The 13,761-nt window shown below is 38.1% G+C and overlaps 1 protein-coding gene across 1 annotated transcript in view; it reads left to right on the top strand.

Annotated features, from left to right (window-relative positions):
* The window catches only part of MMP16 (matrix metallopeptidase 16), a 109,106-nt gene extending 95,626 nt beyond the window's left edge, over positions 1-13,480 (top strand). Inside the window, exons 7-9 of the mRNA XM_063299458.1 lie at positions 1,044-1,194; positions 7,397-7,512; positions 12,828-13,480. Of these exons, the coding sequence (XP_063155528.1) occupies positions 1,044-1,194; positions 7,397-7,512; positions 12,828-13,162 (602 nt within the window). The 3' untranslated portion in view covers positions 13,163-13,480. The remainder of the gene's footprint in view (positions 1-1,043; positions 1,195-7,396; positions 7,513-12,827) is intronic.
* The last annotated feature ends 281 nt before the right edge of the window (positions 13,481-13,761 follow it).

The raw sequence follows: 13,761 nt of genomic DNA, 5'->3' as shown, positions 1-13,761 counted from the left end.
TGTCTTTCTGGGTACAATTCAAGGTGCTGGTTGTCACCTTTAAAGCCCTTCATGGCTTGGGACCGGGTTACCTGAGGGACCGTCTTTTCCCAGTTAGTTCTGCCCATACAATCCGATCCAGCAGGATGGACATGCTCCAGGTCCAGTCAGGCAAGGAATGTCGGCTGGCAGGGACCAGGAAGCATGCCTTTTCTGCTGTGGCGCCTGCCTTCTGGAACATCCTCCCTCTGGATATTAGGATGGCCCCAACCCTATTGGCTTTCCAGAAGGCCTTGAAAACCTGGCTTTGTGCCCAGGCCTGGGGCCCCGAGTGTGGGAAGGGCCCCATTGCATGGTTATATTAATACCATGGCTTTTAGATCACTCGGCTGTATTTATATTTATTTTTAATTTTTAAATTGTTTTTATTGTTTTGTATCATGACTGTTTTTATTGTTGTTAGCCGCCTGGAGTCACTAGTTTGAGATGGGTGGAAATATAAATTGAATAAATAAATAAACTAGGAGGTGACTAAGGCATGCATTACTGTGAGTAGGGCTTCCTGGTCCATGAACAGTCACAGTGGTGCATAAGATGCAAAGGCCTTCCTAGCCACAGCTGCCAGCTGTTATTCATGCAGGAATCATGAGTCCAGAAGGACCCCCAAATTGCACCCTCCTTGGAGAACTGCTACCCCATTCAGAGATAAAGATGAAAGTCAATGGATCAGGGAGGGAGCTCAAAATTCAGAGCCACTCAGTCTTACCATGGTTTAGCTGAAGCTGGTTCTTTCCCATCCAGATTCCCACAGCCTCCAGACCTTAGGAAAGAACCAACAGCATCATTTTATTGGCCCAAGGCAGAGATATATAATTTGATATGATCAGCATACTGATGATATCTTGCCATGTGTTAACAGATAACTTCCCCCAGCAGTTACATATAGATGTTAAAAAGAAGGGGAGAGAGAGAAAGAATAAAGCCCTGAGGAACCCTGCAATGTGGGAAGTAGGGTTAAAGAGACTAATACAGTTTTGTTTGCTTGTTTTTTTTTTTTTGCACAGGTAACAAGTTCTGGGTCTTCAAGGACACCACTCTCCAGCCAGGGTATCCTCATGATTTGATATCATTAGGAAGTGGGATTCCTCCTCATGGTATTGATTCAGCAATTTGGTGGGAGGATGTTGGGAAAACCTACTTCTTCAAAGGAGACAGGTTAGTATTCATTCTGGAAGGAAACAATCATATTATTTTTATGGCATCTGTACATGGCTTGTCATGCTCCTTCTTTCTTAGTGTTACTTCATATTGAAAAAAGTAACACATATGTAACATTTATTTATTTATTTAATAAATAGCTACTACAAAAACAATGCTGGTGGCAACACTAATGCTTATTTTGCTGTTGAGGATTGTGCAGTTGAGATTTACATACATAGACACAGATATAAATATATAAATACACATATATAATTTAAAAAAAATTTCCTTTTCACCCATATGGGTGGTATGTGTCTTTATTTATTATTTATTATTCAAATTTAATTAGTCTTCCTCAACCTCGGGTCCTCTACCAGAGGCCTGGGAGTTCGTGGGTTCTGCATAGTCTCTTGGCTGTTTCTAGCACTGCACTCTTCTGGACAGAGAGCTCTGATGTTGTTCCTGGGATCTGTTGGAGCCACTCTCCCAGTTTGGGGGTCACAGCCCCGAGTGCCCCTACCACCACTGGGACCACTATTTCTTATTCATTCATTCATTCATTCATTCATTCATATATATATATATATATATATATATATATATATATTCATCTATTCATCTATTCATCTATCTATCTATCTATCTATCATATGAATAATATATGAATAGTATATGAATATATAGTATATGAATAATAAATAATTCCCTTCTCACTCCTATGAGTGGTGTGTTTCTTCCTCAACCTCAAGTCCTCTACCAGAGGCCTGGGAGTTTGAGGGTTCTGCGCAGTATCTTAGCTTAGTAGGTAGCTCAGGGAAGGAAAAATGCTAATTAAAAAAATCACACATAACAACAACATATTTCTGCTAGGTTTCAAGCTGAACTGGGGACATTCTGCATGTCTAGCAAGTGTTATAACAGAAAGCTCTGTGATAGAAGCTGCAGTAGATCTTCTTGAGGAAAAGCTGGGATTCCTGCCTTTGCACCATAGCCAATCAAACTGCAAAGGTTTGCCTAAAACAAAGTAAAGCACAGTAGGCACACCAGGTAGCAGCACCAGAGCTGGCACGAGTAGGAAAGCACTACTTTCAAATTGGAACAAGAAAACATGGATTGAAATTCCTTTTGCATGGCCTGGAGGTAAGAGGAAGACACCAATGTCCTTTCCTGCCTTACAGGAACCACTAGTGATCTGTAATCATGATCCTGTACTCATGACTGGGCAACCTGGCAGCATGGGTATGCCATTAATTTGCTTCCAAAGTAACATAGGAAGTTGTCTTCAATTTGGTCAAAGTTTGGCCTGGTTTGCTATTTTTTTTAGTTGACCTCTCTCTCTCTCAATTGCTCAGGCATTGAACAATAAAGAATAAGTCAATTTAGTTATATTAGATGTGTTTATATAAATTGTTGACTTTGGATTACTTGCTGGTGTGGTTCTCCATTATGCCTTCCTGCCCCAACATGGGTCGAACTTTCCTTGCATTTCTTTCAACAATCATACTCATTTTGTTTTCCTGTTTGAGGTGGACTTGCATGACTATATTAAAAGCATAGCAATCCAATTTTTAGAAATGGAGCCTTTCCTCCAGAGTGCACAGTTGTGGGGAAGGAAAACAGGCAGCATCTTGGAAGCTGAAATGCATTAAGCATATTGCAATCAGCTTCTACTATGAGCAAAAGCTGTCCTATCATTTGCCTCTTATGGATGAGAGTATTATTTTAATTATATGCTTAACTGAACAATGTTCAATCCAAAGGCCTTGGGGACTATTTGAGTGGCAGTCATCCTGGTTGCATGTTTGAGATTCAGGGTATAATGGATTTGATTTTTTCCATAGGCAGCTTTACAGACTCAAAGTCTTCCTAAAAATGACTATGAGTGACAAAGAGACAGAGAGAAAAACTATGTCAAAACAAAATACAAAACAGGGGAAAGTAACAGAAAACAACTTCTGTTGATGGAAAAGTTACTCTTTAGAGCCATAACAAGCATAATGAGACCCAGCAGGTCATAAATGCAATACAGTACAGTATATAAGGAGCAGATCGAAAAATGTGAGCCGTGCTAAGATAATTGAGCTATTACAAGATATTGACCACCAGTAGGAATAAGCCCATGTCACACTAAGCTTCTCAACACATATTGTTTATATCATCTTTTTTTTCTCCTTAATGTAGTGTAGAGTTGAATTCTCTCACTGGTTTTAATTGCACATATAAGCCCATTACGGAGGTCTTTCTGAACTGAAGACAACCCACTGTTGCTTCCTTAGCAGCGATGATTTGGTAGGCATGAAAGCATCAGGCAAGAGGTGATAATAAAGTCAAAGGAGGAAAATTGTCTTCCCGCAAAGGCTGTAAAAAGGTGTTATAATTTCCTGGGAGAAAGGCACACCCGAGAAACCACACAGTATTGCTAGAGCATTTTTACTTCAATCTCTGAGGAATGTGTTGTGCACAGAATGTAGCACCAATCTGCAATACTTCAAACTAGCAATATCTTTTCATGCTGCCTCCAAGTGATCCTGGGAAAAGATGTATCTGCTTTTTGTATGTATGTATGTATGTATGTATGTATAATTAAAACTTTTAAAAAAGAAAATACAAACTAGTACAAACTAATATCAAGTAAAGAAGAAAAGAGAAAAAGAAAGAAAGCAAAGAGGAAGCAAAGAGAAAGCAAAAAAGTGCAAGAAAAAAGTTAAAGGAAAATAGAAAGGAAAGAAAAAAGATACAAAGCAGTGGGTTCCGATATTCTTCACAGTAATTATAAGTACAATTATATTTTGACCTCTCTCTCTAAAGGTACATCATAATGCTTTTCTTTGGAAAAGATGTATCTGCTTTAAGACATTGCAGAGAGGTGGTACGTTTGAATTCCCACATGTTCTGAAGCACTTTTTGGGAGATCAAATTGGAAGTGCTACACAGCCTTTCAACACAATGAGGATGGATGGATATGAATGGACAAATCCCAAAGAAGCAATAGAAATGCAAGAGCATAACCACTGCATAAATCTTTTTAAAAAAAAATATTTTTAGACTGGGTGCAGACTAGCTAACAGTTGCAAGCCTCCCATTAAGTTTATTCAATTAAAGCAGGAGGCAGAGGTTTGTGTTTATACACCTCTTGAATTACTGTGATTTGAACTTAATTTTTATCCCTCTGCCTCTTACTGGATTGTTTCACACCTTCAGATCATGGTAGTCACCCCTATTCTTCCCCCAATTATTTTTTTCAGCTCAGATTTAACGTATTTGTTTTATTTTTAATTCTTGCAATAACAGGAGGTCATTGGGCAGAGGTCTTTGACATTGCCTTATGGGATACAGCTGCTTACCTAAAGTAAAAGCAATAATATATGATATTGAGGAAATTTAATTCAGAATAAGGAAGCCCAACCTGCAGGCTCAGAAGTCTCTTTTGTGGTCCTCCAAAGAACTTTTGACTGTGAATGCTAAACACTGACCACAATTTTCTGCCATTTTGAGGAAACAGATACAACTGTAGTGTAAGATATAAAATAGGCATAAAATTTATAAAACAAGGAAGAAAAAAAAACCCAAATTCTCCCCAAATAACTTTCACCTATGTGTGTTACGTAGCCCTGCTCACTTTGCAATCCTTAATGTAGTTGCAATCCAAACCATATTAAATATGATCCTTGGCCTCAAAAGGTCATACATCTCTGCTTTGCAGCTTCTTCAATCTCCTGCTTCTGCCTTTTTTAAGCATCCAAATTACAGGTGCTTGTTTTCACTCACTGCTTGTATATAATGAAAGGAATGTTTAATTTCTTGATATTATACATTTTGCATTCCTTTAACATGACTTTTTTTTGCATTCAAAATTATTGCATCAGTAATTACCAAGAATATGCCTTCAATAAAGCAAGGGAAAAATACTGAGAAATCTATAGACCAACAAGTCATATTATAGAAATCCCTGAACTTCTCTCATTTTATTTTTCCTCACAGTAACTATCTGACATTCTATGGATCTAATGCATAGAAAAACTTCATTTTTTTCAGTAGTTTCAACTGATGCACAAATAAATTCTTATCCAAAACATCTATTGAATATAATAGAGCTTTTTCCTAGGTAGGAATGTAAAGCTAGGATGCTTTCTTTTCTGTGACACTGGCTCTGAAATAAGTCCTATTAAATACATGGAGAGTTGCTTTGATCAAATATGCCTCAAATTACTTTCAGATATAAACATTGTGATGCACTATGAATACATGATACACCCCATTGCATACAGATCATGAGATACATCAAACAGTTACAAGGAAATAAATGTGGGCATATTGGTAGAAATGTAGTTTGTTTTGCATTACTAAGATGCTGTTATAGTCTAGGGGAAGGGATTACATATTTTTTTTAAAAAATTGGTTAAAATTTTTTCCTATGAAACATTACTTAGCAAACAGAGCTTTTACAGGCAACTTCTCCCAATGTACATAGCTACTAACAGAGATTCTCTGTGGAAGCTTTAACTGTTCCCCCCACCCCACCCCCCATGGATATTTGACTGGAGAAAAAAAGATGGTAGCAGATGCTGTCATCCATGCTACAGTAGAGTTCATTTTGGGCCGATTTCACAAATCCACTAATTTAGAAATCTGTAGTAGATTCCTAAGGATTAGTCAATGTGGCTAGCCCCATTCCCACCATTTAGCATACTTTGGCCCATACCTTGAAAGTCTATAAACTGAATTTGACATTTGTTCTGCTTAGGATTGCAGAGCTACTTGTCACCCTTACCAGGTGGACCAGACAGCAAACATGACCAGATGAGCTAATTCTACTTTATTGTGAGGCTACATTAAAATAATCTTGCAAGTCTGAAAGTACAGTTCTCCTCCAATCTCCTTTAGTAAAGGTAAAGGTTTCCCTTGACATTAAGTCCAGTCACGTCCGACTCTAGGGGGCAGCTCTCATCTCCGTTTCAAAGCTGAAGAGCCGGCGTTTGTCTGTAGACACTTCTGTGGTCATGTGGCTGGCATGACTACACGGAACACCATTACCTGCCCACCGAAGCGGTACCTATTAAGCTACTCACATTCGCATGTTTTCGAACTGCTAGGTTGGCAGGAGCTGGGACTAGCAACAGGAGCTCACCCTGTCAAGCGGATTTGAACCACTGACCTTCCGATCGGCAAGCTCAGCAGCTCAGCGGTTTAACCTGCAGCGCCACTGCATCCCCCCGAGAAATTAGGGAGGCTCTTGCTCCATCCATTATCCAGCTGCGGACTATGCTGTCTCTTATTTGACTGTTCCCTAGGCAGAGTCTATAGGCCCAGTCTCCCAAGGTCATTCCCACATACCATTACACCACTTGTATGTAGATATCCATACTCTGAGGTCAATCAGAAAAGCATGGCTCTACTCCCAGTTAATAAGGTGGTACACCTTAAGAATTGCATTAACAATGTGTATTGCAAATTTACTGAGGATAAGATTAAATGACTACTTTCAGTTACAAATCACACTCTAGTGTACTATGTATATAGTTGATGCAGATATCTATACATAAATATGGATGGATGGATGAATATATAGAATATGTAATTTCTGATGTGCACTTGAGGCCTGGAGTAATATTTTGTTGATGCTTAAGAGAATTCCATACATTTCCCTGTAAGTTCTCAATGACACTTACTTCTCAGCTAAGTATGCATAAGACTGCAATTTGGGTTTTTTTTTGAAATCATGTCTATATTCTTTTCATGTATTATTTCCTTATAAATTAAGATATGTAAGGAATCTAGCGACTTGAGTTGTGAATAAATATTGCACAATGAAACTTTTAAAAAAGACTCTAAAACGTACAGAATAGAATTAGAAGTGCTATGGGAACCTTAACTCAGAGTGTAATTAAAATCTTGGATAAACCATTGGTATAGATTATTGCATATAACATTCTTCATTGTGCAGCTGGATTTAACCTCTGGACATCATAACTGTTGTGATTATACAAAAAAGCTTGTTGATTTGGTTCTCAAGGTAGATGAATCTTTAATCTTTTATGCACTTACAAGGAAACATGTATCCAATCATCAAATGTTTAAATGTCTATTACTAGTTAGGAGTATAACTTTAAATAGAAATAACCAGGTTGCCTAATACTATCATTTCATAGAGTGCTTCATTTCAGAGCCTGAAAAAAAGCATTCATAATGTGTATTTTAACCTCACTCTTTCTCTCAGGTATTGGAGATACAGTGAAGATATAAAAACTATGGACACAGGTTATCCCAAATCAATCACAATCTGGAAAGGTATCCCAGAATCACCTCAGGGAGCCTTTGTTCACAAAGAAAATGGTATGTAGCTCCTTGTGAACACAAATGTTTGCTCCTTCCTTCCTTCCTTCCTTCCTTCCTTCCTTCCTTCCTTCCTTCCTTCCTTCCTTCCTTCCTTCCTTCCTTCCTTCCTTCCTCATAAATGTTACTCATTCACACATCATTTATTCAAAGGGTGCTTTGTTACTTGAATGTGTGTCCCACAGCAGTGCAATCAAGATATAATTTAAAATATCTGATAATTAGAATAGTCCCAAGGTCTTTTTAATAAATGGCATTGCATCGATACTCAAGGTAAGTCACATCTTTAAATAATCTCTTTTTTCCCAAGCTTGTAGCTGGTGTGTGAGTGGTGGGGGGTCAGATTGGGACCATTCAGCTTGTCATTCTGAAATTGGGAAGCTATGTTCCCCTCCTCTGAATACCTTCTTAGGAAAATAGGTCCAGAAGAATACCAATTCCTGCTTTGGAGCAAGTGGGAGGGAGATAATCACAATTGGATGCCTTGTCTCAGCTGTAGAAAATGGACCCTTGTGATAAGTCTGAAGTACTGTTTTCTCACCATACATCTCCAACTGCTTTTTGCCTCCCTTGCCAACCACTTGGAATCATTTCCAGATCAATTTGGGGGCAGCTTGTCCATTTGCCCCTATTGTTTTGCTTGATCTCCAAGTGCTAACTAATGACTTCTGGATTTCTCTTGATTTAATCTGGAGTATCATTTGGTTCCCACCCAGTTTTGGCTCAGGCTCTGCCTACTGTTTGTTTAACTTGATTTATGTGAATTATTAAGTACCCTTATTTGCCAAGAAAAGATTTGCTGCTCTTTCACAGATAGCAAATATCTTAGGCCAGAACTTTTTCCACAAACCATCTAAATGGGAATATACCATTCTAGAGGTCTGTTCAACACAATCCTTCCTGGACTTTATCAGAATCAGCTAATCCATAGTTAGAGGTTTTGCTGTAGTGCAGACTGGACTAGGCACTAGTGATTTACTATTGATTTATTGAATTTTTATGGCCTCAATAAATAAGTGTTCTCTGGGTAGTATGTAGTTAGTTAAAATGCCATTAAAAGGTAATACGGTATTTAAAAAATCAACAGAAAACAATATAAAAATCAACAGAATAATTGCATATTTAAAAAAAACAGGTGTTGCAATAAGAATGGCAACAAATGCAAGATAAAATCCCAGCAATGAAATTTTAACACAAATGATGACTTTCTGAAGAAAGTGAAATGTTTTTTAAAATACCTGGGAAAACAAAAAGGCACCCGAAGGGCCATAGCCTACATGCTGGTGAGCTTCTTGTGGGAGAGTGTTTCACCACCACTGAAAAATCCTTTTTAGTTCACCCAAAATTTTGGCATTTTTTTATTAGAGATGGAAAAGGACGGTAAATGGGAAACCACAGTCTTATTCCATATGCTATGATTACAGCAGACCTATATTATATATTGCATAAACCTAGTTAAAATATATTGCATATTTCTATGAATATCAAATACTGAACTGAGTTGAAGTCCAGAAGTATGTGCATTCTATTCTTGATTATGAAGGCTTCCACTGTATGCACAATAATTGTTGGTTTGGGCTGTTGGCCATTTGATTGCAAAGTCTTCAATTTCCAAATACAATTATAACCATTTGTTGGGCTGCATTGCACATGCAATTGATTGATCAGAGATTTATTTATTTTTCTTTCTCTTTATCCATGACAGGTCTCCAGTACTATCCTGTTTTCGTTTCTCTGTAAATGATATGTGATATTTCTTCCCTTATTAAGAACTGTTTCTTCCTTCCAAATCACCAATTGCTATACAAACACTTTCTTCCCAGAAATATACTTAATTACTTACTTACTCGAAGTCTGTCTTATTCATCAATAGAAGCTCTTTTCAGAATGATGCCTTTTAAGTAGAGAAGTTTTTTTGCTTCCTGTTTTCAAAAGGAAAGTGATTCGGAAAACATAAATCTCTCTCTCATTCTTATAATCATTAAAAGTGAATTATCCATGTTGCAGGTATAGCCACATGTCTGGTAGACTCATATCTACATGGTACATAAAAGGAATATTTATTGGTTTTCCAGTCTTTCAATCACACTGAACTTCGGTTTCTAAAATGTTGGCAAATAAATGTCAGGCAATAAAACAAAAAGAAAGCAGGTTTCTGTTTTCTTTAGGTTGCTGTTTTTAAAGCTAAACATAAGAAATACTTTGGATTCTCTTTTTTTCTCAGAGGAAAAAAAATAGTTATCTGCTGAAGACTGATAAATGACTGACTTTGCCTGCAGTCATTTCCCGTCTCCTCTTTAGAGATTTGACTTGAAACTGTACCACGTTGCTTTAGGGGAAAAGGTTCGGAGGAGCTGCTTCCAGTTCAACATCTTACATTAATCCTTTTGGCTCTCTTGTTCATTTGGGTGGGGGGTGGAGGGGGCGGAAGGAAACAGGAAAACATGCCAGCTGAGAAGTATAAGACTATGTTCAGATTTAAGCTATTTAAGCCATAGATCTTATGCTACCTTAAAAGCTTCTTACTAATATATTAAAAATGCCAGCAGTGGGGTTTTTTTGGCAGGGTCAATTTAGCCTGTTTAAACAATACATGTATGGGGGGGGGGGTGTGTGTGTACAATGTATATACTGCAAACAGACATAATTACAAGAAATCTAGATTTTTCCTAGGTTTTAGCAGAATGCAAGAATATGGTGTGGGGTTAAACTATGTAAGAAACTGGAGTTGCTATCCAAATGTTGCGCACACATTTCTGTTTCCAGTTCTCAGTTTCTCCTATGTATTATACCATACCCTTTGCTAAATCATCATGTACAGTGGCTACGTTGTCATGTGTTTTCCTAATCCCCGGGAGTAGTACATCAGCCAATTCAAATTCTCTATGAAATTTGGTGTGCTAATGATTGAACAGTACATTACTTCATTAAATATCCAAACATGGCTGCAATTTGCAATCACCAGGGAAGCTTTAACTTCTCCACCCCAGTGATTTTGGCTGCCCTGAAAGCACTGGAAGGGAAAGTTACAGCTGCATTGAGCTCACTGCGGAGAGAAGCTGACAGACTCCTTTAAGCAGCCAGCTCAGTGCAATTAAAGGCACTGTTTCCTCTCAGCATTGGGGGGTACATGGCAGAGTAAGGGGGAATAGGTAGCTTTCCCACTTTCCTCAAGGAGGCCTCTCTAGATCCCACTCTGTTCTGAAGAAGGAATGGCTAAGTGACTTCAGATTAGAGAAAGGGTAGCGAACTGCCAAGAACAGATTTTGAAAGTACTAACCAGAATGGAGAAAGAAAGGAAATACTCCTTTCTCTTACAAACAGCTGAGGACTGACTCATAGACATGTACGCTGCGATGGGAACTGAACAAGAGGGAGTAAAAAGAGGCAGCTAAGAGGTCAAGAAAGATGAGATGTTGGGGGACTGGTGCAAAGGCATGCTGCCTGACAGCTTAAGAAAATTATGTCAGTCCAAAATAAGCTATTTCTCCTCACCAGCAGGATCTTAGCTTTTTTGGCAGAACCAACTGAACATACATGATAGATGTGAGGGAGTTTGCTTATACTAATCCAAAAATCATCATGATGTTATTGTTTTCCTGCATTAGATCACCTTCATAGATATGATATACTTAGATACTGTCCAGCAAGATTTCAAGTGCATTGTCTAATACCACTGCATATAGTAGTAATTGTTCAAAAGTATAGAGTAATGGTGGTGATGATTCAGTGACCCACAAACAACAGGTAATCAAAACAAGATATATTGGGTCAAAATAATGCATATTGTTAAGCCAATTGGTCAGTCAATAAATAAGTTTACATTGTGGTCATAATAAAGGATTCAGGTGAAAGGATGATGGCATACTATACACGGAAACTATTCCCAGTAGCAGTTGATAGTCTTTCCACAACTGTCTCCCAGAAAAGCAAAATAGTTGTAAGCTTTCCTGTTAAAATGGATATTTCATTACCCCTACCCACTTACTCACTCAAAGGGGGGTATTTTTGCACTCAAATGAAATACTGGAAATGTTCTTTGAAAGAAGTCCCTTTGATTTCAGTGGGACTTATTCTTAAGCAATTTGGAAGATTGCAGAAACTTGAAACTCATCCTGCCTGCAGAATGTGCTGAGGGACAGATTTCCTTTCTCCTACCTCACATCTTTAAAGCCTCATTATTCAAGCCAAGTCAGTAAGCACATTAAAAAAAAAATTGGAAAAAAGATTGTGTCTACTGGCTGCTAAATAAAATTACTCCAAAGCAGCTTCACATACATTAGATGTTCAGAAAGATAATGAAAGTAAATAAGCAGCAGCACAAGATGTTTTACATTCCTATCATAAAACTGCAGACAGGAAACCAAAATAAGTGGTGCTTAATTTGAATAGGGAAAGAAGTGATAAAAAAAAAAAGAAAAAAAGATTTGTCCTCTTTACTGTTCAAGTGCAAATGTCTGTTGTATGTCTGTTACATTATGGCAATGAATCATTGCAGGTTTCCAAACGGTAAGATTCATATCACAAATGAAGTCCAGACTATTTACTTTTGACTACTACTCACATTGCAAGAGGCAAAGGTATAAAGGTGGAGAAAGATCCAATTGTTTGCATGCAATTAATAAATAATGGGAGGCTATTTACTCGTTGTGAAAGTTTGTCTCATACTGGATTAGTGCCATTTTTCAGCAGAAACAGTAAACGCTTTGGATTTTTTGATAGGAAGGTCAAATTTCTGCAATTAGGCACCATTTGTAATTGTCCTGGATTCTCTCTGAATTATCATATTCTATCTCCCTACTGAAGATATGAAGCTGTGTACACCTCTTTTGTGTCGGCATTTTGAAGATGATGATGCAACAGGAACAGAATCAAGAGGGTGGGAGCAATTTAACTATAACCCACTGCTATAATTTGCAACAACTGACCAATATTCCTGAGCTCTTTGAGCAAATCAGGCTCAAGTTATTTTCAAGTGTCAATTTAAAACTGTTCCTAAATGTATTTATCTTAATTCTTCCATCTTGTTAAGAAAGCTAGACTTCAGGGCATGACTCAACCAGAATTGTTGATAGGTACACAAATATTCTTATTTTATAGGAACAGGACAATCCTATGGTTCTTTTTATGGAAAGAATGTATCATAAAATTGTAGGTAATGTGTAGAATCAAGAGGCTCTGTTGACAAGATGGGGAGATCTGATACTCATTTTCAAACTGCAGTTGTACTCTCAATTTCAGGAGGTGCTTGTCATTTACTGAGAGATGACTAAATGTTAATCCATTTAAATAATTCGATGTTTGTTTCTTAATAGGCTTCACATATTTCTACAAAGGCAAAGAATACTGGAAATTCAACAATCAAATGCTCCGGGTGGAACCTGGGTACCCCAGATCCATCCTCAAGGATTTTATGGGCTGTGATGGACCAGCAGATCGGGACAAAGACCGACACAGCCCTCAAGATGATGTAGACATTGTCATCAAACTGGACAACACAGCCAGCACTGTGAAAGCTATAGCCATTGTCATTCCCTGCATACTGGCCCTGTGCCTCCTTGTCTTGGTTTACACTGTGTTCCAGTTCAAGAGGAAAGGAACACCCCGCCACATACTTTACTGCAAACGCTCTATGCAAGAGTGGGTGTGATGTAGGGATTTTTTTTTTCTTTCTTTTCTCCCAGGAGTTAGTGGTAACATGAAATCCAACAAAAGAGCTGTTACGGAGTTTCCTACCAAGGAGCAGGCATGTGTCTGTCTCAGCCAGGGCTGATCTTTGAAATCCAGGGGGCTGCTTGTCCTGCACATGAGTGAGAATCTTCTCCAGTAGGAAGCTTCAATCGTACACAGTACCTGCTGTTTCTCCAGTCCTTCGTCTGTCTTTGTCATTCAGTTCCAGCCTTTCCTCTGCACGCTTAATATGCCCAATGCAAAACAATCAGGATATTCATAAAAAAGAACAACATGAAAAAAAAGAAGAATCTATGGTGTCCCAGTTGGGTCTCTCTCTCTCTCTCTCTCTCTCTCTCTCTCTCTCTCTCTTTCTTTCCTCCTTTAAAGCTTGCTCCCATTTGAAAGAGTTTTGCTTGAGGTTAAAAAAAAATAATCATTTTTTTTAAAGAGAAAAGATAGAGCAACTAAAACACAACAATCACAATGGAACTTTCAGGAAGTGTGAAGACCCAAAACAGCTTTGTCTCCAAAGAGGATTGCTTTCTGTCAGCTACAGATATAGTCCTATACTCCTAC

Source organism: Candoia aspera, chromosome 3 (assembly GCF_035149785.1).
Source record: "Candoia aspera isolate rCanAsp1 chromosome 3, rCanAsp1.hap2, whole genome shotgun sequence".
In the NCBI taxonomy this organism is placed as follows: Eukaryota; Metazoa; Chordata; class Lepidosauria; order Squamata; family Boidae; genus Candoia; species Candoia aspera.
Note: the sequence above shows the minus strand (reverse complement) of the source record. Positions and strands in the feature narration are given on the sequence as shown.